The following is a 27227-nucleotide window of genomic DNA, read 5'->3' on the forward strand; positions in this document are numbered from 1 at the left end:
TTTCTATATTGTTTTGGGTTCGTTATTATAGGTCTTTTCCTTCTCTTGTGTTTCTTGCCTAGAGAAGATCCTTTAGCATTTGTTGTAAAGCTGGTTTGGTGGTGCTGAACTCTCTCAGCTTTTGCTTGTCTGTAAAGGTTTTAATTTCTCCATCAAATCTGAATGAGATCCTTGCTGGGTAGAGTAGTCTTGGTTGCAGGTTTTTCTCCTTCATCACTTTCAGTATGTCCTGCCACTCCCTTCTGGCTTGTAGGGTTTCTGCTGAAAGATCAGCTGTTAACCTTATGGGGATTCCCTTATGTGTAATTTGTTGTTTTTCCCTTGCTGCTTTTAATATGCTTTCTTTGTATTTAATTTTTGACAGTTTGATTAATATGTGTCTTGGCGTATTTCTCCTTGTATTTATCCTGTATGGGACTCTCTGTGCTTCCTGGACTTGATTAACTATTTCCTTTCCCATATTAGGGAAGTTTTCAACTATAATCTCTTCAAATATTTTCTCAGTCCCTTTCTTTTTCCCTTCTTCTTCTGGAACCCCTATAATTCGAATGTTGGTGCGTTTAATGTTGTCCCAGAGGTCTCTGAGACTGTCCTCAGTTCTTTTCATTCTTTTTTCTTTATTCTGCTCTGCAGTAGTTATTTCCACTATTTTATCTTCCAGGTCACTTATCCGTTCTTCTGCCTCAGTTATTCTGCTATTGATCCCATCTAGAGTATTTTTAATTTCATTTATTGTGTTGTTCATCGTTGCTTGTTTCATCTTTAGTTCTTCTAGGTCCTTGTTAACTGATTCTTGCATTTTGTCCATTCTATTGTCCATTCTATCTCCAAGATTTCGGATCAACCTTACTATCATTATTCTGAATTCTTTTTCAGGTAGACTGCCTATTTCCTCTTCATTTGTTAGGTCTGGTGCATTTTTATCTTGCTCCTTTATCTGCTGTGTGTTTTTCTGTTTTCTCATTTTGCTTATCTTACTGTGTTTGGGGTCTCCTTTTTGCAGGCTGCAGGTTCGTAGTTCCTCCTGTTTTTGATGTCTGTCTCCAGTGGCTAAGGTTGGTTCAGTGGGTTGTGTAGGCTTCCTGGTGGAGGGGACTAGTGCCTGTGTTGTGGTGGAAGAGGCTGGATCTTGTCTCTCTAGTGGGCAGGTTCACGTCTGGTGGTGTGTTTTGGGGTGTCTGTGGCCTTATTATGATTTTAGGCAGCCTCTCTGCTAATGGGTGGGGTTGTGTTCCTGTTTTGCTAGTTGTTTGGCACAGGTCGTCCAGCACTGTGGCTTGCTGGTCGTTGAGTGAAGCTGGGTGCTGGTGTTAAGATGGAGGTCTCTGGGAGATTTTCGCCGTTTGATATTATCTGGAGCTGGGAGGTCTCTTGTGAACCAGTGTCTTGAAGTTGGCTCTCCTACCTCAGAGGCAGAGCCCTGCCTCCTGGCTGGAGCACCAAGAGCCTTTCATCCACACGGCTCAGAATAAAAGGGAGAAAAAGTAGAGGGAATTAGTAGACGTATGAGGAAAGAAAGAAGGAAAGGAGGGAAGGAAGGAGGGAAGGAAGGAAGAAAGAAAGAAAGAAGCAAAGAAGGAAAGAAGGCAAGAAGGAACGAAAGGAGGGAGGGAGGGAGGGAGGAAGGAAGGAGGGAAAGAAGGAAAAACAAAAAGAAAGAAGATACAGTAAAAATAAAATAAAGTATAATAAAGTTATTGAATTAAAAAATTCTTAATTAGAAAAAAAAAAAAAGGACGGATAAAACCTTAGGACAAATGTTGGAAGCAAAGCTGTACAGACAAAGTCTTACACAGAAGCGTACACATACACCCTCACAAAAAGAGGTAAAGGGGGAAAAATCATAAATCTTGCTGTCAGAGACCACCTCCTCAATTTGGGATGATTCGTTGTCTAAAGGAGGGAAGGAAGGAGGGAAGGAAGGAAGGAAGGAAGGAAGAAAGAAAGAAGCAAGGAAAGAAAGAAGGCAAGAAGGAACGAAAGGAGGGAGGGAGGAAGGAAGGAAGGAGGGAAAGAAGGGAAAACAGAAAGAAGATACAGTAAAAATAAAATAGAGTATAATAAAGTTATTGAATTAAAAATTCTTAATTAGAAAAAAAAAAAGGGACGGATAGAACCTTAGGACAAATGTTGGAAGCAAAGCTATACAGACAAAGTCTTACACAGAAGCGTACACATACACCCTCACAAAAAGAGGTAAAGGGGGAAAAATCATAAATCTTGCTGTCAGAGACCACCTCCTCAATTTGGGATGATTCGTTGTCTAAAGGAGGGAAGGAAGGAAGGAAAGAAAGAAAGAAAGAAAGGACGAAGGTAAAGTATAATAACGTTCTTAAAATTAAAATTGATTATTAAGAAAAAAAATTTTAAGAAAAAAACATGGACGGATAGAACCTAGGACAAATGGTGGAAGCAAGACTATACAGACAAGATCTCACACAGAAGCATACACATACACATTCACAAAAAGAGGAATAGGGAGAAAAATCATAGATCTTGCTCCCAAAGTCCACCTCCTTAATTTGGGATGATTGGCTGTCTATTCATGTATTCCACAGATGCAGGGTACATCAAGTTGATTGTGGAGCTTTAATCCGCTGCTTCTGAGGCTGCTGGGAGAGATTTCCCTTTCTCTTCTTTGTTCTCACAGCTCACAGGGGCTCAGCTTTGGATTTGGCCCTGCCTCTGCGTGTAGGTCGCTGGAGGGCGTCTGTTTTTTGCTCAGACAGGACGGGGTTAAAGGAGCCGCTGATTCGGGGGTTCTGGCGTATGGAGGCCGGCGGCGGGGAGGGAGGGGCACGGAATGCGGGGCGGGCCTGCGGCGGCAAAGTCCGGCGTGACTCTGCACTAGCCCGAGGCCCGCCGTGCGCTCTCCCGGGGAAGTCGTCCCCGGATCCCGGGAACCCGGCAGTGGCGGGCTGCACAGGCTCCGCGGAAGAGGGGAGTGGAGAGCGACCTGCGCTCGCACACAGGCCCCTTGGTGGCGGCAGCAGCAGCCCCAACGTCTCCCGCCCGCCTTGGGGTCCGCGCCTCCGGCCGCGGCTTGCGCCCGTCTCTGGAGTCAGCGCCCTCAGCCGCGGCTCGCGCCCGTCTCTGGGGTCCGCGCCCTCAGCCGCGGCTCGCGCCCGTCTCTGGGGTCCGCGCTTTCAGCCGCGGCTCGCGCCCGTCTCTGGGGTCCGCGCTTTCAGCCGCGGCTCGCGCCCGTCTCTGGGGTCCGCGCTTTCAGCCGCGGCTCGCGCCCGTCTCTGGGGTCCGCGCTTTCAGCCGCGGCTCGCGCCCGTCTCTGGGGTTCGCGCTTTTAGCCGCGGCTCGCGCCCGTCTCTGGAGTTCCTTTAAGCAGCGTTCTTAAACCCCTCTCCTCACGCACCAGGAAACAAAGAGGGAAGAAAAAGTCTCTTGCCTCTTCGGCAGGTGCAGGCTTTTCCCCGGACTCCCTCCCGGCTAGCTGTGGTGCACTAACCCCTTCAGGCTATGTTCAAGCCGCCAACCCCAGTCCTCTCCCTGCGCTCCGTCCGAAACCGAAACCCTAGCCTCAGAGCCTCAGCTCGCAGCCCCGCCCGTCCCGGCGGTTGAGCAGACAAGCCTCTCGGGCTGGTGAGTGCCGGTCGGCACCGATCCTCTGTGCGGGAATCTCCCCGCTTTGCCCTCCGCACCCGTTGCTGTGCACTCCTCCGCGGCTTCGAAGCTCCCCCCTCCGCCTCCCGCAGTCTCCGCCCGCGAAGGGGCTTCCTAGTGTGTGGAAACTTTTCCTCCTTCACAGCTCCCTCCCACTGGTGCAGGTGCCGTCCCTATTCTTTTGTCTCTGTTTATTCTTTTTTCCTTTTGCCCTACCCAGGTACGTGGGGAGTTTCTTGCCTTTTGGGAGGTCTGAGGTCTTCTGCCAGCCTTCAGTAGGTGTTCTGCAGGAGTTGTTCCACGTGTAGATGTATTTCTGGTGTATCTGTGGAGAGGAAGGTGATCTCCGCGTCTTACTCTTCCGCCATCTTCCCTTACTCTCTCCAAATATTAAATCTTAATAGGAAGAGTATGATCTAGGGAGAGGTGGAATTGCTGAAAAAGTCACCTGGATTTGAATCTCTACTTCATCATATACTAAGACTGAGACCTTGTGCAGCTTGTAAACCTGCTTAAGCTTCAGCTGGTAAATCTCCAAGCCCCTGAGTAACTGCCACCACACTCACCCCTTCTCCTGCAGACCCTATAGTCCTCTCCACAGTGAAACAAATAAAAGCTGGGCCTGGGAGGGACCTCCAGGACCTGCTCCAGCCCTGCAGCATGGATTCTTTCCCCTTAGTCAGATTGGTTGGTGGCCACTGCATACTAGTTAGATATTTTTAATATCTCCCGTACCCACAGCCCAAGAATCACATGAAGGCTAAATGAACTAGAACTTAAGCGCTTATCACAGTGCCTGGTAGTAGTCATAATAATAATAACCAAAGTCAATATGGTTAATAATATTATTAATGGAATAAGTAGTTATAGATCTAATTATTGATTTATTTATAAATACAGTTGACCCTTGAGCAACATGAATTTGAACTGCCTGGGTCCACTTATATATGAATTTTTTCAGTAAATATACAATGGACCCTCCACGGGTTTCCAGTCCACAGATCCAACCAACTGCAGATCAAAAATTCCATCCATGGTTGGTTGAATCCACTAATGCCATACCAGCGGATATGAGAGCACCAACTCTGGGGCTTAAGCATTGACAGAGACTCATGGAACTAATCTCCTGGCCAATAATGAGGGAGGACTGTAATTTTGTATATCTTTTGTAAATAGGATTTGAGAAGTTTTATTAAGTGTGGCTCACAAGGCAGGTGAAGTACACTAAAAAACAATGAATATAAATCTCTTGAGAGGTGGCATGGCACAATGAAAAGAAAAAAGGAGTTTGGTCTCGGTGAATCCTCCCTAGCTTCTCCACTTGAACAGGACATTTGCTCTTAGTTGCTGAACTTTGGGGTTTTCATACCCATAGAATCATCATGAGGATTAATTTAAATGAAATCATACATATGAAAGCTCCTTTGCAAATTGAAATGTCATTCAACTTAGTTGCCATTGTATGAATTCCACACAGGTCAGAAAACAAATTTCCTAAGAATAACTGCAAATATCTGTGAAATATCCTTGGAATAATTTTATAGTTTTGTGACTGCTCTGAACAGCAATATTTATTTGAATGTGTATATTTTGATCTAATAAATGACCAAATAATCCATCTCATTATTAAATCATAACTCGTTCATACACATGTATCCATTTGTACATATACCAGTAAGTATATATATTGTACCTATATGCACAACCCAATATGTGTGAAATACATATATGCACACACATTGTAGATGTGAAAAATGGGGCAGTGACAGAGGCACATACAAAATATGCTACCTTTCCAATGAGCATGAAAAAGATAAAAGATAGAATTTGAGATTTTTCTAGACAAGAGGTGGAATTTTTTTTATCCCAGGGAGTGTTTGGCTGTACTGCTGTCTCACTGTGTAACCTTGGTCAATACCTTAATTGCTGTAGGCCTTAGTTATTATATAGTTATCCAATCTATAAAATTACAGGTTGGGTTTTGAAGTTCTAACATTCTCTAATTCTGCAATGTTATTTTGTTATACACGATATTAAGTAGTCAAAATTGACCTTATATATCTTGAAGAGCAAGTTACTACAGCTATATTTTTCTGCATTTATTTAAAGAGTACTCTTCACTTATGAACCAAAATATTAGCAGAGAGTCAGATTATTTTAATGCAATCTACCTTCCATTCCAGATTTGAAATGTTAAAATTCATCTTATTATGACCACCAGGCTTTTTAAATAGTATATTCTAAAACACACTTTCCCATTAATTTTAGTAATTTTCCATCATTATATGAAAATATAAATTAGCCAATACAAATACAAATAAAGCCAATGAAATATGAAGAAAATCAAGAAAAACTAGAAACACATACAAACTATTATCTGCATTGGTGGCTTCACCTATGTCCTGTGAATTTCACTTAAGCTCCTGTTAACAGACAATAATTACAGTAATATCTTAGAGGAGAGATTAGGGGATAAAGACCTATCTCTTATAATAAGCTACCTGAGGTTTTCTCCACAACCCATTGCCTCTAATCCATTATACATCTTATTTATAATTCATCTTGAATCTAAAGTGTAATTACTCAGGCATAAAATCTAATCATCAAAGCAAGAACTAAGGACAGTTTTGAAATAATACATCCCATTCTAGTAACATATGCTTTGGGTCATGAATACGCAAAGCAATACCTTTACAATATTTTCACCAAATGTAAGGTATTCTAGAGACATTTGCATTTACAAGCTACTCATTTCATGTTTTTATCCAGAAATGTGGTTGCAAAGAAACAAAATTAAATGTTGGTTACCATTGTAAATATAGCCAGTTGTGAAGACACTTAGCCTTGCCTATTACCTGTAGGGTTATAACACTGTAGCCCTGTTCATTAAAAATTTCAGTTCTAGAAGTGCTTACTTATTATAATTTATGATTTAAAGTAGAGACTAGGTTACCTTTAGAAGTCAAATAACACAATTTCCTCACCACATTTGTTGGTGTGGGAGCCGTTGAGTTTACCATACTTTACCTAAGCTACTCGTCACTGTTGTCTCGGTTAACATTGTTGCCTAAACTGACCTAAACTCAGGTTAGGTTGTAGGTAGAAATGGAAACTATTCAATGCTGAATATGTGGTTCTCTGCAATAAGATCATGGAAGTCAGAAATTCACAGGTGATCTCCTAATGATATTTTGCTCATTTCATCTTGTTTCCCCTCTCCATCATGTTTTATTAGGGCTTCTGGCTCACAGTTGAATGGCTAGTGTGTACTGGATCACCACTCACAAGCTGTCAATTGGCTATCAACAATAATTTTTTAAATCCTCAAACAGTACCTCTTATCAACTCATAAAACTCAAAAGACAAAATAGCGAGACTAGACATTTTTTCTTACACATGCACATTTCTAGGGATGCTCTTTACCACTTCAGTTGCACATGGAAGACCCAAAGACTCTTTTCATATACATTAAAATATTAAAGAACATGGTATGGGTAAGTGGCATACATTGTAATTTTGTTTCCCAATGCAGTGTAGAACAATCACTGTTGCCTTTGTTTTCAGTGTATTCTCGATGACTATATCGAAAAAATTATCTGGAATAGAGGCACCCATATTGATTTATTGTATTTCAAGCACTACACACACATCATCTCATTTAATCCTCACAACCCTATTAAAAAAACACACAAAACTGACCATTTATTGAGTGCTTACTGTATGCTGCACAATGTCAAGTGCATTCCCTAATACACTTACACCAACATCATTAAACACATTATAATTCCCATTTTATGGGTGAGGAAATGGAAGCTCAGGCAGGTTAGGAAACCTGCCCTTTATCACACAGTTGGAAAACAGCAATCTGAACCTACCTAAGTCTGTTTCAAAAAACCTAGCTACATTAATACTCAACTAGTAAGTTATACAACATCCTTACATTCCACGTGAGGAAGCTGCAGCCCACAGTATTTAAAACGTGCATAAGTCATATGTAGTAAGTGGTGAAACAGGAATTAAACCTAGGATTGTCTGATTGCAAAACCCATGTAAAGATACAAGACAGTGTTTTTACTGGCAACAGCACAAGTATCTATTATTTTTTTAATGGTTAAACTCTGCGGTATGTAACCCGGCACCTGGAGTGTGTTGCCTCTTTACTCTCTTTGTCTCCCATTCCCTTCTTTCCTCCCTCCCACATTTTTGTGCAATTTGATTCTAACATTATGATGGGGTACCATATTATGAAAACAAATTAAAGATGGAAGGAGAGCAGAAGAAAATTGAGCTCTGAATAGTTTCAGCACAAGGCAAGAAGAGAACTTTGGAAAAGTTTGAGTTAGGAAAAAAAAATGGATAAGATTAGGACAGTGTTTATGTACTTGCTTTTCTGTAATTCTTTATTTTGTTCCAGAAAGAATTTTAGATGGGACTTTAAAAAGTAGCTATTATCTTTCCTCTTTTTTGCCCAACTCAAATATAATCATTCTCATGAATTTTGCCCCAGTTGACTGACAAGAAAAACGTCTGATTTTGAAAAATAGCCTCAAATATTTGAAAAATGGAAAAAATAAATACAGGGTCCATGAAAGGAGGAGATTAAAGAGAAATAAATATGTCTCATTCCTTTACAGTGTGTTTGAAGTTTCTAATTCTTGTGTTGCAAAATAGTCTTTCTTTTTTTTTTTCTAACTCAGAAGTTTATAAGGACACAAAATTTATCTAGAGTGTTAGAACTGTAGAAACTTCAGAAATCAACTGAGTTAATACATCTGCTCATTTGTGGGATGAGGAAACCACCTCTCAACGACACCAAACGACTTGCGTGTATCCCTCAGGAAAAACTAACTAGTAAAATCAAGGCTTCCTTATTCATTGATGTTATAGTACCAGAGTCTGTACGCCCTTCAAAGACACACATTCCCAGCAGGGAATGAGGAGTGTGCCAGTGACTCTCAATCCTGGCTGCTTATTAGACCCTCCTGGGAGTTTTACAACACACCCTGGCCCTAGTCTCCACCAATTATATAGACTCTCTGGGGGCAGAGCCAGGTATCCGTATTTAAAGCTCCTCAGACGATTCTATGTGCAGCCAGGGTTGAGAATCACATAGACAGGCCTAAAAGCTTCCACACAGAGCTTGACTTGGAGCCCAGACTTTTACCCGCACTGGAGTGCTTTTCTACTTTGTCCTACTCTTTCCAGAGAAGAGCCATAGTAATAAGAGAAACTGGGTGTAAACTTTACCTGCGGTGCTCACCTTCAGATTTCAGTCCATAACATTGAATTTCTTATGATTCCTCAATGAAAAGTACCATTTCTTAATGTTATTCTTCTTCTAAGACTTTTTTTAAACTTCTGTTTGATATAAAAAGTAGAGCTAGGAACTCTCAATTTGTGTGATTTTTAAAGACACACACACACACACACACACACACACACACACATACATACACACACACACACACACACACACACACACACACACACACACACACACCCCCCAAGCAAATATACCAGTAAAATAACAATAATTATATAGGTATCCAGCGATGAAATCTATATAAAGAAAATCCAGTTTTATTCTACAGTCAGCACACACCAGGACTGGAACAACCCATACTAGGTAAAATTTTTAAACACACCTTGGATTGTTTCTTCAGTTATGCTTAAATGAATTCCTCAGCCATAATTTCCAGGCCTTATTTGGTAACAAAGGCAAAAATGAACCTTTATTTTCAAGAATATGAATAAACTTATTAAAATATCTTAGGTCCACTATAAGACAAATAGGACTCAAAATATTTTGAATACTATTCCCAGTTTTATCAGCTTGCTCAAATCCAGGATATTATTAAATCTCATTAGACTTTCTTATAGGCTGAGATAAAAGCAGAGAGACTCTTAAATGCTTAACTGAAGTACTCTCACATTATCCAAATCAAACAAACACGGAGAGTGCAGACTGTTGATCGTTTTTCTTCTAAGGAGCCTCTACGTACTCCACTCTGGATGACCTAGTCCAGAACCAAAAGGATGCAAAGGCAGTAAGAAGTTCTTAATTCACTTTTTTCCCCTGCTTATTCAGCAATCACTTTTCTCATCAATGGGAGCAAAATATCCTGTGAAAAAATTTTTACATAGCTAATATCCCTTTATAATCTGCAGTGGAATCTGGAAAACTAACTCCTATCTCTTACTCATAAATCAAACAATGGCTAATAAATGCAGCAGCTTTGCACACTGAGAGATCTGAGCCCAAAACACAAGACTGTTCTCATTCCCTCTTCAGAGCTCTGGGCTTTCTTTCAAAGAGCCAGAGATGTTTCTTGATACATTTACATAATAAACCCAAATGAAGATGGAAGTCTTGATTTTGCATATGTCAGCTTTGCTAGCGGTTTCCTGTTTGCTCTCAGATTTTTATTGCAAAATGAAAAAACTAGATCAAGGAAAGATACATTTTATTGGTGGCCTAATATTCCCAAGACATGTAGAGCTTTTATTATTTTGAATTTCTTACTTTTATAGTCTTCTAATTATACCGATATAAATAACATGACCATGACACTTTTTTATTTATTTAATGTTTTTCTGAGTCTCATTGGACATTTCCTAGTTACCCATCAAGCACAGTGGAAGCAGATTTTAGGTTGTCAAGGACACTGGAATTCTCTCTTTAGTCCATATGACAATTTTATTTAAAAACAAACTTTTGTTTCAAGAAAAAGAAGACTATTTGAAGTTTGTCCAGGCTGAGTGGTATTTGCAAATGACAGCTTTCCTTTGCTAAAGTCTGATGACACAGACACTGCTTGTATACTCTATGGACCAGGCAGAATACACATTAGGAATCAAAAGTGACATTCATTGCTTCTAAGTGGTGTTGCCTTTACTGCTGATGAGGGGAAAGAAATCCTTCTTTTTAACTACTGAAGAACCCAAGTGTTACTAAAGAAAGATTTCCAAGTTGGCTGTCCTAATTGGCTTCGTTTTCTTTCAGGCATGCATGCCAGGATTTTATCGACTGCGTTCTGAGCCAGGTGGCCGTACCCCTGGACCAGCCCTGGGCACCTGTGTTCCATGTCAGTGTCATGGACACAGCAGCCTGTGTGACCCTGAAACCTCCATATGCCAGGTATTCATCTGAGCCTTTCTTGAACAAAGCCCGTGTGCTCATTTCTCTTTACACATATTCATATACTGAGTGCAGAGGTCAGCTAACCTGCAGGGGACTTAACGTGTGTGTGTGTGTGTGTGTGTGTGTGTGTGAAACAAAACGTGGGAAAAAAATACATTTACCATATTATGCATTTTTTAAAGTAATTAAAAAGTTACAACTGGAAAAACCACTGCTCATGTCAAGAAATAGTATATTATTATCAACAGCATCGTAGACAAATACCAGACAACACAACGATTTATTTAAAAATCACATGAGGGTTTTTTTCTGATTTTAAATAAAAATAAGCTCTTCGTAAGACATTTGGAAATCATAGAAAAGTGTTAAGGAAAAAAATAAAAGTCACCCAAAATTGAACATAAACATTTAATATTTTATGTGTTTCCCACCAATTTTATGTATGTGTTTATAAAGAAGATTTATATGACACCATAGGTGTAGTTTTATGTTCTGCATTTTAAAAAATGTACATATCATGAGCATATTATGTTGTTAAATAGTCTCTAAAATCTTTACTATCTTTGATTTGATATCCCATAATTTAACCATTTCTTTAAAACAGTTTACTGCTCTTATTTTTTTGTTGTCCTTATTACATTCCTGCTAACACCCTACTCTGTCACCCCTGGAACAATCAGGACTGTGGAGAAATTCAGGTTTCCTGTGTCACCACTTAGGGTCCCCAGACTCTAGTCCCCAGGCATCTCTGGGTGTCTCCTCTGCTGAACTCATTTCCCACCTCTCCTCGTCTCCTGAAGCTCTTTCATGGAGCTTTGTGGAACTCATGACCAGACATCAGCAAAATCCCCTACGTAATCTCCCTCTTCTTTTGAGGTCCTCTTTATTTGCTCAAACTGAAACCTGGTTTCCCAACACACTACTCCCCTGGCAGCGGTCTCAAGTGGAAGCCGCTGTTTTTTCTCACACTCTTCATTTCCCTGAGCCTGAGGGCGGGGCTGTGGCCCTGCTCCTCGCTGCCACTTTCAGGTCATCCTTGTTTTCTCTTCTGTAACAACACCTAGCTTTGAATCTCAGGTCTCCATCCATTTGCCCACTACACCTGCTTGTTGAAGCCATTCACTAACCCTCAGGTCACCCACCTCATTCCTTGAAGATTTTTCCTTTGTATCATTGCCGTTCACTGTAGCACCACTCCTATCATAATTCCTGGTGATTTTGATGCCCATAAAATGGACTCTTCCCATGTCTTGTCCTCACTCCATGAGCCTGTCTGAGAACTTGTCATTACCAGGAACTGAGTGCCTCTATAGTCTCAATGTCAACTATCCTCTCTTTGACCACCGTTTCTTTTCTTTCCAGTTCACTTCTTCTTAGTACTTCAATGTCAACATTTTGTCTCATCATCGACGCTCACATTTTTATCATTCCTTATGTTTCTCATGCCCTCACTTTCTTAACCAGCTTAATATTCACGACCCTTTTTTTTTTTCTGGCTGCGTTGGATCTTCGTTGCTGTGCACAGACTTTCTCTAGTTGCGCAAGTGCAGGCTTCTCGTTGCGGTGGCTTCTCTCGTTGCGGAGCACGGGCTGTAGGTGCGCGGGCTTCAGTAGATGCAGCACACAGGTTCAGTAGTTGCAGCTTGTGGGCTCTAGAGCACAGGCTCAGTAGTTATGGTGCATGGGCTTAGTTGCTCTGCGGCATGCGGGATCTTCCTGGACCAGGGATCGAACCCGTGTCCCCTGCATTGGCAGACGGATTCTTAAGCACTGCACTACCAGGGAAGTCCCATGACTCTTCTTTAATATCACTGCTTTGTAATGTTCATTTCTCTTATTACCACTCCTTTACTTATGTTTACTCAGTGAATTCCAACTCCGGTTAAATCCTACTCCTCCAATACCTATGCCTTCTAATCTGAAAGTGGCTCTGGAAAATAGTCGACTATGCTGACTAGTCTCACCGTACGTTCACTATCACTCACTTCAAAGGGAACCTTTATTCTGCTCTTCCATCATGCCACGTTTCTCCAGTCCAGTGCCTCTCTCACATTCCTGCGTGATAATTTCCTACCTTCTCATCCCTCTTCAAATCCCAAACCCTTCCCAGACCCATTTCCATCCTTACTTTCAGTTGATGGCCTTGTTTCTTCTTATTTCACTGAGAAATTAAAAACAATCAGAAGAGAACTAACCCAAGCTCCCACTAACACATGCACCTAGCTTTCTGCATCTGTGTGCAATGACTCTGGTTTTTCCACCAATTTGGATGAACTGTTCTTGTTTGTAGAAAAGACCAACTCTGCCACCTATGCTCTAGATCCCAGCCCTCCCTCCCACTCAAGGACATCACTCTGGCCATGCCTATTCTCCCCTCCCTTCTGAATCACTTTTTGGTACTTCTTCTATCTTAAAAAACATAAATAAACAAACAAATAAATAAATCTCTCTTGACTCCACTTCCCCTCTTGATTTTCACCACTTCATTCCTCTCCTTTCACATAGAGAAGAGTTTATACTCTTGTCTACAATTTCTCTCCTCCCATTCTCCCTTGAACTACTAAAATCAGGCTTTTCCTCCACCACGTTATACCAACTACTAGTGTTCCGCTCTTCACTGTGCTTGATTCATCAGCAGCATTTGCTCCTCTGAAGCAGCCATTCCTCTCGAAGCTTTTGTTCAGTTTGCTTTTCTGGACATGACAGTCTAGGGTTTTTCAGGCTAGATGGCTGCTCCTTCTCAGTCCTCTTTGCTGTTTTCTCCTCATTACCTGAAATCAATATACTGGTATTCCTAGGATTCAATCCTTGGAGCAATTTGCTTGTCTGACTACACTCATTCTCATGGTGATCTCACCCAGGCAATGACTTTCAATATCTATACTGAGATCTCACAATATTTACCATTATTTCTATGATGAAATTTTAGATCCAACTCTTTAGTCTTTCCAGAATTTATTATAATGTGGGGAGATAATTTTCCTTCAATATGTTACTTTAAAGAAACGTTTATTTTTTAATATTTCCTTTTCTCCTTGACACATCATGGTATCTGAATATATACACATTTCTTTTGTTCATTTTAAGATATATTTAAAGAATCATCTATTCTTTTCTGCTTACCTTTTATTTCCTATTATAATGTTCTGATTACCTTCATTTTATAGTACACTATAAATTCTGGTAAAGCAAGACCCTTTACTACTCTCCTTTTCCTAATTTTCTTAACTTGATGTACTTATATATTCTTCCAAATGACATTTTGATTCACTATTTTAATCTCTTCCCCAAAAAATATTACTGGAATTTTTATTGAAAATGCATTAAAGCTGTTTGTAAAGAATTGCTAACTTTACACTATTCAGCTATCCTCCCTAAACCCAGGAATGATACTCTTCTCTATTCAAACATTTTATGTCTCACAGTTTTTAATATTATCCGTATGGGCTATGCATTTGTTAATGTTAAAATTATTGCCATTTATCTTACATTTTCTTTTTAATGGTGAGCATTACATTTTTTTGTTTCAGTGTATTTATTAACTGGTCATTACTGGTAAATATTGACAAAATATATTTTTTACATGTGTTTGATACCAGCCACTTTTTTTCTACTTCTAGAAGTTTCTTGCTTGATTCTTACAGTTATTTTTATATTTACAACAATAATATTTGCAATAGCTATAATTGTGTCTTCCTTGCCAGAGCTGTATCTAGTATAATAATTTCATTTTTTGCATTGATTAAGTCTCCCAAAAAATGTTAAATAGGAGGGTAGTCAGCTTCCTATCTTATTGCTGATTTTAATACGAAAGCCTCAGGTCTTTCACCGCGAACTATGTTGCTGGTGATTAGTTTAAGGTAAATATTTTTTATCATGTTAAGAAAACTTCTTTTTATTCCTGACTTCTTAAAGATACCTTCTTTCAATCAAGGCAGAGTATGGAAATTTATCATATGCTTATTTGTGAGGACTGGAGTGGAGGTGAAGGTCTTACCCATCCTTAAATTCTTGAAATAATCATGATTTGGTTTAAGTGTAGCATTTTTTTCACCAATCTACTGGCTTGTAAAATTCAATAGATAATTTCAGGAATGTGGTTAACTTATGCATTCTTAAGTGGGAATTAAATGCATTTTTCTTTCTTATGCAATCGTCGCTGGAATTTTTAATAGTAATGTCACTCCATATGAATAATTTAGAAGCATTCACAAAATATACAGTTTACTTTCATTTTTATTTAGGATAAAAATTTGCTGTCATTATATTGTCCTGTTTTGACCAATAGGCTATTATATCTATTTTTGTGCCTTAAGGATCCTTATTAGAGGTCTATTTTCTGAGATATCCCTAGATGAAGTAAAAAATAAATACATAGGTGCATCACACATGCACAGCTAGTATAAATTGCCGTGCTCTGAATTTTTATATTTTCCTTCAGGGAACTTATAACTTCTGAATTTGGACAACTTTGTTTATCTTTGAAACAGCCCCATGAGGCAAATAGAAAATAGCTATTATTACTCCGATGCTATAACTGAGGCAACTGAAGCATACTGATTTCTTTACTATTTGTACTGTGTTTCCCAGTTTAATATCATATCCACTACACAGTGCAATGCCCTCTATGTTGGTATAGTGGTTATAAGCATGACTCTGATCAGACTGCCTTGATTCAAATCCTGGCTTCATCCCTTTTGGGCTGTGTGGGCCTAGTCAATTTATTTAGCCTCAGTGGTGTCTTAATTTCCTCATTTATAAAATGAAGGTAAGAATAGTACCTACTCAGAGTTTTTCTATGGATTCAGTGAAATACTAGATAAAAGGCTTAGAACATTAATTAGCTTGTGATAAGCTCTATAGTGGAAGTGATAGCTATGATGATTGGTGATGATAAAGATGATCATTACCATACATGTTAGCCACTATTTATAGTCTAAGAACCAATCAGATGATAAATAATCAAAAATTAATGTAAAAACCACCGTTATATCCAGCGCTATGCTAGATTTTCTCACTTTTTCTTCTTTTTTCTTTATTCCTTTCTTCAAAAATAAGGGGTAGAGAAGAAACGAAACTATAGAAAACTTCACAGGCTAGGCATTTCAACTGTTAAATAAAACCCACATCATTTTGTAACTATTCTCTTCATAATTCCTCATGACACTTACAAGAGAGCTGTTGCTTCTTTGTAGGTGCTAATAAATCCTACACGTAGGCATGTGATTACCAATAGCTCAGTGACCATTACCCCTTAAGGAAAATTTTCTTCAAAATGGAGGAGTAAAACCTACATGATATTGAACCCCAAGCCAGAAGGGGGAGAAGAGGTAGGTGAACTAATACTAATCAGTACACACATACACACACATACACAATCACATAGATAGATAGATAGATAGAGTTTTCAGAGTTTATATAACACACACATCTATGCCTATATTTATTTATAAACATATATATTCTCATTTAATTATCACTATAGCTCTATAGTCAATATTATTTCTCCTATATTTTACGTGAGAAAATTGAAGTCCCAGCTAGTGCAAATAACTTCTCAAGACCAAATACTTTGTGGAAATATTATTTTCACTCTATCACAATTCTTGTTTTAAAATGAAAAGGATAAAATAAATCTCTATCATTGATCTGCCCTGTTGTCTGTAACATTGTCAGTATCTGTGGTTAATCAATTAGCTATATCCTCAGTAAATAATCTCATAGCTATAATCTACTGTATATGAGGTGTTTTATAAACCTTATCTTATTTAATCTATCTGACCTCTTACCAAGATAGGAATTATTCGCATTTCATTATAACTCTGAAAATTAATCCTAAAAAAATTTAACTTACAGTGCCTTGGCTAAAAAGCATTAGACTCGGGTTTCAAATCCACTGCAAAATGGTACCTGGAGATTGTGAGAGAGAGTAATCACACTTTTAGCTGATTAAATGAGTTTGATTTGAAGGTCCAGGTGAATTATACCCTAGAATACTGATGGAATCTGCAGTGTGATTAAGAGCCATATATGAAAAATATTTGCAAAATCATGAAAATATGAAATTTGTCACAGGATGGAAAGCAGTGAAATGTCATTCCAAGTTTTTGTTTTTTGTGGTTTTTTTTTTTTGCGGTACGCGGGCCTCCCACTGTTGTGGCCTCTCCAGTTGCGGAGCACAGGCTCCGGACGCACAGGCTCAGCAGCCATGGCTCACGGGCCTAGCCGCTCCGTGGCATGTGGGATCTTCCCGGACCGGGGCGCGAACCCGTGTCCCCTGCAGCGGCAGGCTGACTCTCAATCACTGCGCCACCAGGGAAGCCCCACTCCAGGTTTTATAAAGGAAAGTATTGTAGAATATGATAAACAGATTGATTTCGATCTCCAGTGAAACATAAACAGTGCTTATTAGGAATCAGAATAGGTTCCCTCAAAACAAAACATATCAAACTAATTGCTAGAGTTACTATGTATATAATATCTGAGACTCTAGGTCCCTGAATCTCAGTATAGTTTCAAATTCATCAGACAGTGTGATAAATCATATGTCAAATTTAGTAAAAATGGTAACAGCTACCATGTGTCCAACCTTATCTATGTACCAGAACCAGGGCTTGCCACTGTAGATAGATCTTTTCTCATTTATTCTTACAGTAAATTTATGAGACAGACAGGATTATTCCTTCTAATACAGTTGATGAACTGATGCTGAGAGAAATTGTATAATTTGCTTAAGTCATAAGCCTCTAAGGGTTAGATCTATGGTTCAAACTCTGGTTTGTTTAAATAGGCATTTGATAGAATGTTTCATTATATCCTCACAAACATGGTTGAAAATACGGGTCAAGTGGTAATCAGTTAACAGAAGTTAGAAGTTGCTGAACAGCCTGACCTCGAATAAGCTCTAGAGATGTCTCCAATAATGAGGCATAGGATTTGTGCTTGACCCTGTCATGTTCAAAATCTGTATCAGTGATTTGGATGAGATCTATCAAATATTCAGATGATGTAAAGCTAGAAGTTATACCTACTGTGTTGAATGGTGGTCAAGAATCAAAAAGAGCCTAGCAGGTGGAACTATGAGCTACAGTTAACGAGATGAAATTAATAGAATAGGTTTTGAACTTCGGTAGGTTCACTTGTTTATTCATCCTTGAGGCATTTGTTAATAAGTATTTCCAAAGTTCAGGCACTGTGGTGGGTGCTGGGAGAATAATGATGAGGAATGTGTGAACATTGCCCTCTAGGAGTTTATATTCTAGTGTTTAAGTGAAAGAACGAAGGAAATGACACATAGTAGCAATTTCTGTGAAATAGGAGTTCTTACTTGACTACAGATTCATTTGTACAAGATCAAGATCAAGGAAGGAAGTACATTAAATATATTTGCAAAATTTATAATCTCTATTTTAAGAGAAATTCTGAGTAACCAGGGTTGTTAGCTGTTTAGCTTGGGGAAAAAAAAGATATTTAGATTGAAAAAAGATTTAGGAAATAATAGTGTTCTTTAGATATTTGAGGACTTTCCCCAGGAAATGGGAATTAGACTTAATTTGCATAGCTTCAGAAGGCTGAATTTGGATCACTGACTAAAAATTAGAGTGAAACAAGTTTTCATTCAGCATAAGGAAAAACTTTATAGCTTGTAGTTATACAAGATGAAAAGGGCTGCCTTATAAGAATCCATGCATTTAATAATATGTCAAGGAATGTGTAGAGGCATCCCTATAAGGAAAGAAGGTTAAGTAACTTCTCATCTTAGTTTTAAGATTCCAAATATAAATATGATATTCATTTGATCTAGTGGAAAAGTATATACCACCAGTTTTCCCATGTACAAAAAACAGAAACAAATGCCATATATTCTAATCTACTATTGAAAAGATAGTAGCACATATTAATCTTGAGATAATTAAACTTCTCATTAGGCATCTAAAATATAAAAATTGTTCCTAAAGATTAATATCTATACAAGAGAAATATTATGTCCACTATTTCAGAGCAGACAGGAAAGTCATACGAAAGGTCGATGTCAAAAAGTTTCAAAAATAGCATCATGATTTATGTGCTGTGTTTGTGGACCTAACAGGGACATTTGATTCCGTTAACCAAGTTTAGTATGTCAGCAGCCCTGTGAAAGATTGACTGTCCAAAGAAAGTTAAAATATTTGCTTTCTCTGTGAAGAAATTATACAGAATTGTAGATATAAAAGAGGCAAACCATGTTTTTCAACCTCTGTATTTTTAGTAATGATTAGCATTATTGTTTTGATTCAGTTGTCAATGTTATAGGAGGTTACACAAAATAACTCATGCAGTTAGTTTTTTTCCAAAGGCAAAAGCTGACAGTTATTGTTCTAGATTCCATGCATTTTGGGGCACATGTTCATTTCTGTAACTATAAAATATGTTCTTAAAACACTCCCCAGTTGACACTTATTCATCATTTGGCACCTTGCTGAATGATTTGAGACTGCAATTCATAGATAATTATTTTATCTTGGAACCATTATCGCTCACCATGCTACTGTTAAATATGGAATGGCTATTTTATTGCTAAAATACAGTGGTTCCTTTGGATGATTGAATAAGAGAGGATTATGGTACTTAAATCAATATCCAAATACGACAAATCCTCTTTCCCTGCTAACCACCTTTCTGCAAAGTCATCAGACTTGAAGCTTGGCCTTTTTCATCTTAAGAAGCCTGACCAGTTTCCTCTATAATACCTAGAACATGCATTCATTTATGCAGTCATTCAAAATAGTCATTGAATGTCAACATATTTCAGTCACTGTGTTGAGCTAGATGGAGCATTTAGCCCAGACTTGGGGCATCAGGGAATGTTTATTAGAGAAAGCAACAGTGAAAATGAGAGCTGAATGAATAGGTGTTAGCCAGGCAAGAGGAGGAAAAGCATTCCAGAACAAGGGATTTGCATATGAAAAGTCCTAGAGGTAAGAGAGAGCACTGCATAATTTGAGAATTTCGGATGGCTGCATATGGGTTTAGCGTAGAGTGCAAAGTTTGCAGTGGCTAGACAGAAGGCTGGAGGGGTAAACAGAAGCCAGATTATAAAGGTCTTGCCATGCCAGAGAGATGATAGTGACCTCAAATGAAATGGGAAATGCAGGAGTATTAGCAGGTTTTAAAAGAGATGAGCTTGATTTTTGACATCTCAAATTCAAATGCTTTTGCATTATGCAATAAGACCTAGCTAAGAAGCAATTAGAAACGTAAGTCTGGAACTCATTAGAGATAGATATCTAGGCAGAATATATATAAAATTTAGAGTTTGGGGTACATAGAAGATAGCTGAAGTTCTAGTAACGGTTAAAATCACCAAGGTAGAAAATGTAGGAAAGAAAAGAGATAAGAGCCAAAATTAGCATCAAGGACCCCAATCTTACTCAACAGAAAAGGGAAGAAGAATCCATGAAGGAGGGTTAGAAAGAGTAGCCATAGAGGTAGGAAAACAATCTACATACTGTACAATTAAGGAACCCATAGGAAGAGAAAATTTCAAATAAAGAGTGGCCAGAAATATCAGCTGCTGCAGATAATTCATATATCATGAGGACTGATTATTGTCAGTAAATTTTGATTTAGCAACAAAGATCTTATGCATGAGTCTGGACTTATCCTTCAATAGTGAAATCATGGGCATATACACAGTAACAAACGCAGTAAGGTAGATAGCTAGTGGGAAGCAGCCGCATGGCACAGGGATATTGGCTCGGTGCTTTGTGACAGCCTGGAGGGGTGGGATGGGGAGGGTGGGAGGGAGGGAGACGCAACAGGGAAGACATATGGGAACATATGTTTATGTATGACTGATTCACTTTGTTATAAAGCAGAAACTAACACACCATTGTAAAGCAATTATACCCCAATAAAGATGTTAAAAAAAAAAAAAATAGTGAAATCAGGAGCCTGTTTGGGGGAGGGGAATAGATAAGTTAGGAGTCTGGAATTAACATGTACACACTACTAGATATAAAATTGATAAACAACAAGGACCTACTATATAGCACAGGGAACCATACTCAATATCTTATAATAACCAATAATGGAAAAGAATATATATATACATATATAAATATATATACATAGAGAGAGAGAGAGAGAGAGAGAGAGAGAGAGAGCCTGTTTAAAGAATGAATAGGTGAAAGGGAGATGAGGAAGTAGAGACCAGCAATGTAAACAATGCTTTTAGGAAGCCTATCAAACATAGGATGGAAGTTGTCCAGAAACCCCAGAGATTTTTTTAAGATAAGAAAAGCTTGACCAGCCTCAACTGTCAATGGAAATAAGCCATCAAAGAAGGAGAAAATGCAGGTGCTGGAGGAAATAGGAGACAGGAGGGCCTTCTTCCTAAACCAGAGTTTAGGAAGAGAGAAGCTTTAGACAGAGAACAACACACCACTTCTTGTGGACAGAACTAAATGTCGAAGGGATGGAAAGTAATGCAGACAAGATGGTGTGCTGTTTGGCAGGAAGCTAAGGGAACACCCAATGAGGGCTGCCTTTTCCCTGAAAATAGAGGGCTAACATCTGCTGAGAGTGAGGTGGGGAATTAGAAGATTTGAGATTTGCATCCTATCATATAGAAAACTGGATCCATTTAAGAGTGAATTATAAAATCTATCTGTAAGTAACACAATGTGTTTTCAAATATAACAACAAATAATGAAAAAAAAAACCCACGGTATTCTAAAATTCATTGTGATAATGGCATGGTTTCTCCCCAGAGAGTAACATAAACATAAAAAAAGTCAGAGGAAAAGACTTCAGTTATTGTTTGTGGTGAATGACCACACATACCATACCAAACACTGGCCATTAGATGACACATGAGAAATAAATATGTTCTTCTAGATTAATTGAATAAAGCAAAGAGCACAGCATATGGAAAATTTACTGTAGAGCCCACAGGTGGCCATGTGGTTCCAGCTGAGCTGATCAGGAGATGGGTTCACCAGCATATATATACATGTATTTTGTTACTGACATTTTTGCTTCTTAACCTTTTAAAAAATACTATTTATAAGAAATTACCCTTCTGACCATTCCAAATGTGGTTTTATAAAATCAAGCTAAAATCCAACTCTAAATTCCTTCTATTTCTTCCTTTTTCTCAACTCCTAAAGTCAACTGTCCCATTTCCAGTAAATTCCACATTTCTTATTTGCCATGTTTCTTATTTGCCATTTTTAAAAATTTTTCTAAAAGTGGAAATAAATTCTTATAGGTTAGAATGTTATTTTACCTTTTCCCTCATTTGATTCCTCCTGGTGCCCCTCTCAGTACCTGGCTTGTAGCTCTTCCTAAGTCCTTATTGCGTGAATAATTGCTAAATATATTGTTAAATAAAGTTCCACTTTGTGAGAATTTTAATTTCAAAACTGTTTACACAATATTCTGAAACTGTTCTCATTTTCTTGTGGAAATGTCTTAAAGCATATTACCCAAGTGCCTCTTACTATGCAAACATAAAAAGAAAATATTGACTTGAGATCCCTGGTTTTAGGTTGGGTCCTCCTATCTATAAAGAATGATCAACATTTGGCAAGAATTAGGTGAATAACATTCTTAATGTGGTAACTAGGCTGACTTTTTTTTTTTTTTTTTTTTTGCTATTCCTGCCTCTTAAAATATTTATGTTTTCCACCTTGGTTTGGTTTCAAAAAGCCCGCTGATGGGTATGCACCAAGGCCCCAGGATTTTTAGCACTTTTTTTTAAACACCTTGTAGAGAAGAAATGTAAATAGCCAGATGCTACAATAAATTTTAGAGATTTGTGAGTCTATTCCCCAGATTAGAGTAAGAGAAAAACTAATGCAGAGATTGATGTAGGGAAAAGAGAACAGAAACTCTTGTCAGTATAGCTACAACAGCCCAGTATTCGTTTCTCAAATCAAAGAGCTTCTTTAAAAGTATGTATCAATATGTTTAAGAGCTGAGTTCTCTCTCAATGATATGTGTGTGCACATGCGCATGTGTGTTCACAGGAGCACACAAACGCGTAGGTGGGGAGCTGTATGATAAATTACATTCTTTCATTAATTTAAAAACAAACATCCCTCTTCCTTTACAGAATTGTCAACATCACACTGCTGGTGACTTCTGTGAACGATGTGTTCTTGGATATTATGGCATTGTCAAGGGATTGCCAGATGACTGTCAGCAATGTGCTTGCCCTCTGATTTCTTCCAGCAACAAGTAAGATTGTGAAATATTACCATGTTTCCCAATCAGTAACACCATCTGTGTAGCACATGGGCTTTCTATGATTTGGCTATTCTTTTCATGTAGACAAAAGTCTCAATTTAAGATAGAGTTTTTAAACAATATAAAAACATGACAAAAGTGAGCACATAATACTCTATGGTTCATTTTTCTTTTAAAACTCTGTCCCAAGTAAATAATGCTTATTAATTAAAATGTAAATACCAACATTAACTTATATTTATGAAATAAATAATATATGTACAAATGTGCATAATTTTATAAATTTTTAGAAAGGTCTAGTGTTTGCATATAGTTCTGCCATAAATTCAGCTATGAAGGATTGTTTGATGCATATTATATAAATTTTGTAGCTGTTTCCATTCATTTTATGTGTTTATTAATTCATGATTGGTAAAGAATAATCAAGGAAATAATTGAAAAATAATGTTGTTAAAGCAGGGTGACTTATTATTATACTCCAGAGTAAGTCAATATCTCCCAGAATCACAACCCCCTTTCTGTTAAGATAGTCTGAGCTTGGTACCATGGAAACACAGCCATAAGGGGAAACAAACGCTGGCATATTTTATTTTAGTGCTGTCAGAACATTCTGCACTGTTTATGTATTGATGAAAACCCCTAGGTGTTTTCACTTACCTTTTTGCTAAGGCTATCTATACTTTCTGCTAAGTGATTTATAGACATCAATCTCTACATTGTAGGGCATTTATTTCTCTTAAGAATTTGCTTTTGAAAAGAATGTAGGGCACTTTGTTCAGAATTAGAATCCTGGACACCTTATCTTGAGTGTATAAGAAGCACAAAGCAACTCAGATGAAGAACTGTTTCCACCTATACTCACTAAGTTTCTTTTTCCATCTCTGGCTTTGTTTACATTCTGCAAACATTTTCACGTAATTGTCTCCCTTTCCTCTGTAAGCACCTCTTTTTGGTTGAACAGAGTCACAAGTTTTGCATAGGGTCTCAAATGTAAATTTTTAGGTAAGTGGTGTATTGATGAGGATAAAATACATGATCTTCTTGTTCATCCAAGCACCAAGTGGTAGGTGTATGAAAAATATCATTTTCCTTTCCCTAATCTACCTCTGATGACCAGATTTTGAACAAGAGAATGCTGTTTATTGTTTATTAAAATATAAATGATCTGGATTAGAAAGATTCAATAATTACTTTATAATTTCCTGTTGGGCGGACTATAGCAAAAGCTCCAGGAGATATAGAAAAGAAGCATAACACCTCTTGGAGAGGCTCACAGTAAAATGGGTGTCTTCAGAGAGGTCAACTGAGATATAAAGAGAATTCAAAGGCACAAAGTACCACAGTTGACTGTGGAAACTTAAAGAACATATTTAAAGAAGTAAGAGTATTTATAATAAATTTAAAATGTATTTAAATTATTAAATTTACAGTGGATTGAAGGGTTTTTACTGGTGGAGATAGTAGAAAATGTAAGGAGCAAAAGCTTAGCAGCAGAAAACTCAAATCATGTTTAAGAACTGTTAAGAGTTTGGAGCATGGGTTCAAATAGAATTTCATAATTACAGAAGAAAATGAATGAGAGAATGGAGGCCATAGTGTAGAAATCCATGAATACCAGTCTAAGAAACTGCTATTTAATTTTCTATGTAATGAGGAAACATTACACATTTTTATTAAAAAAAAGATTAATGTGATGAGAGCCACACTTTAGGAAGACTATTATGATGGAATTGAGTGTAATGAATTGAAACAGGAAAATAAGAAAAGCAAAGAGACTGATTAAAAAGCTATTGCACTAGCTTAGGCAAAAGATAATTAGAACCTGAAAGTAGGTAATAGCAACAAGAATAGAGACAAGGAGATGGATGTGAGAAAATTGTTGAATGCAGCTCTACAGGGTTGATAGCTAATTAGATACGACAGGTTTAGGCAAAGCAGGATTTGAAGCCAGGGATTTGTAGCCAGGTTGACCCCCCAAAATGGTGGGTCATTAACTGAAATAGAAACCAGGAGAGAGCTGCTATAGAAGAAAGACAATTTATGTTTCACATAAGTTAAATTGATATGAAAGGTCTATCTGAATGGAAATATGCAAATAGCCACAAGAAATCAAAACCTGAAAATTGGAAGGGCAGATGAAGGAAGTGATATGTTAATAAATGAATTATAGATAAGATTCCCCAGGGTCATGTTACTCAAGGGGAGCACATGGAAAGAAGGAAAGACAAGACTATGTACATTAGAGAAGTCAGAAGAGAAAGAAGACCCAGGACAAGAGCTGTGAGGGAGGCAATGGAACCAAGGCCACACTGCCACTGACACAGTGAGAGAAAAGAGCAGCAGAGAATGAGCATTGGATGCTGCTCTCCCAAGGGAGACTAAGTACATACAGTGGCAATTAACTGTGCAGGTCCCTGATGGATTTTGGCAATCAATAGTGGAAGCAGACATTAGGTCACGTGGGTGTGAGTGCACAGCTCTAAGAAATGTGAAGAAGGGAAAGAAATAGTACTACCTCGATTGATTAGCAGGATCAACAAAAACGTGTTTTCATATTTGTTTCACTTTTGTTTTATATGAGTTACGTAATTTAAGTATATTTTTATACAAAGGACACTGTAAGAATCAAGTATGAAATCAAAGTGGCTAGTTCAGTGGCTTTCAAACTTTATTGATTGCAACCACTGTAAGAAAACCTTTTTTTAATCATAAGCTAGAACACAAAAAATGTGTGTGTGGATATATAGCTAGCTAGCTAACTAACTAGCTAGCTAGCTATACATATATAATATATACTGTAACTTCTATTCAATTTTATTTTCTTGTATTATTAGAAGAAACTTTAGCCAAAACCCACTAAAGTGATTTCATGACCCCCTAAGGTCATCACATAAAGTTTGGAACATTCATTAACAAAGTAAAGACCTATGTATGATGAGAAGAGAAGCACTTCTCCCTGAAATAAGAAAAAAAGATTCTGAAACATAGATGGAGGAGGCTGAGATATCCCTCTTCATAGATGGAGGATGGTGAGTAAGTGATTACTAACTCACCCACATATTAGTTCAAGTCTCCAATATCTCTTACCAAAACAAATACAATAAACTTTTAACCATTGTGACAGTACAGCATTGCTCACATACCCTCAAGGGTTTTCCACTGCCTACCAAGGAAAGCTCAGATATTTTAGCAGAGTGTTAGAAACTCTCTGCAATCTGACCCCTCTTTCCAGGCTCAATGCCCTCTCCTCCCTTCTACAATGAGGCCAAGTTTGAGTTTCTCGGAGCTTTTCTTCTCCAAATGTGTTCAGCAGTTTTTGCCAGACAAAGAAAAAGCTGCATGGTTTCACATATGGGTGTAATCTAAAAACGAACAAACTCATGGAAACAGTGTACAACGGTAGTTGCCAGGGAGCAGGGAACGGGAGAAATTGGGAGAGGGTGGTAAAAGGGTGCAAACTTTCAGTTATAAAATGAATAAGGTCTAAGGATCTAATATATAACATAATGACCACAGTTGATAATACATTATTGTGTAATGGATACTTACTAGGAGAGTAGAACTTGTGAATTCTCACACAAAGAAAGGTACATATATGAAGTGATAGATATGTTAATTATCTAGATGGTGGGAATGCTTTCACACCATACACGTGTATCAAATCATCACGTGTACACTTTAAATATATTACAATTTTTTTTGCCAGTTATACTTTAATAAGGCTGAAAAAACACAAATAGATATATAATGTAATATCAGATAGTGAAAGTGCTACCAGGAAAGAATAGAGCAGCCTCAGTGAATCTGGAGTGAATGGGGTACCCTTTTAGTTAGGGTGCTTGATGAAGATCTTCACAAACAAACAGGTGAGGCTTGTTCAGAGCCTTGAATGAAGTAATGGAGAGAGTCACCTGACTACCTGGAGGAAGAGCAGACCAGCCAGAGGAAAAAATAAGTGCACTGGCCTGGAGACAGGCCACGCTTAGTAGACAGCAAGGATCCAGGGCAGCTGGAGCAGAGCGAATGGGGACAGGGGAAGGGTGACAGGAGTTGGAGTCAGGGAAGCTCCAGTGAGTAACTAAACGTCCTGAAGGCTAAAAATCTGCCAATGGCAAGAGGTGGCTTAGAACAGGATAATGCAATGAATTAATTATGGTGACACCAGCAGCATTTGCAGATAGAATACCTGCGGAATGTGAGAGAAAGGAGACAAAGGTGACTCTGTGGTTTATGGCAGAGC

The 27227-nt window shown here is 38.2% G+C and overlaps 1 protein-coding gene across 1 annotated transcript in view; it reads left to right on the forward strand.

Annotated features, from left to right (window-relative positions):
• LAMA2 (laminin subunit alpha 2) overlaps nt 1–27227 on the forward strand; it is a 606337-nt gene that overhangs the window by 418584 nt on the left and 160526 nt on the right. The window contains exons 29-30 of the mRNA XM_073789582.1: nt 10619–10753; nt 22854–22978. Coding sequence (XP_073645683.1) covers nt 10619–10753; nt 22854–22978 — 260 coding nt within the window. The remainder of the gene's footprint in view (nt 1–10618; nt 10754–22853; nt 22979–27227) is intronic.

Source organism: Tursiops truncatus, chromosome 12, assembly GCF_011762595.2.
Source record: "Tursiops truncatus isolate mTurTru1 chromosome 12, mTurTru1.mat.Y, whole genome shotgun sequence".
NCBI classification, from domain to species: domain Eukaryota; kingdom Metazoa; phylum Chordata; class Mammalia; order Artiodactyla; family Delphinidae; genus Tursiops; species Tursiops truncatus.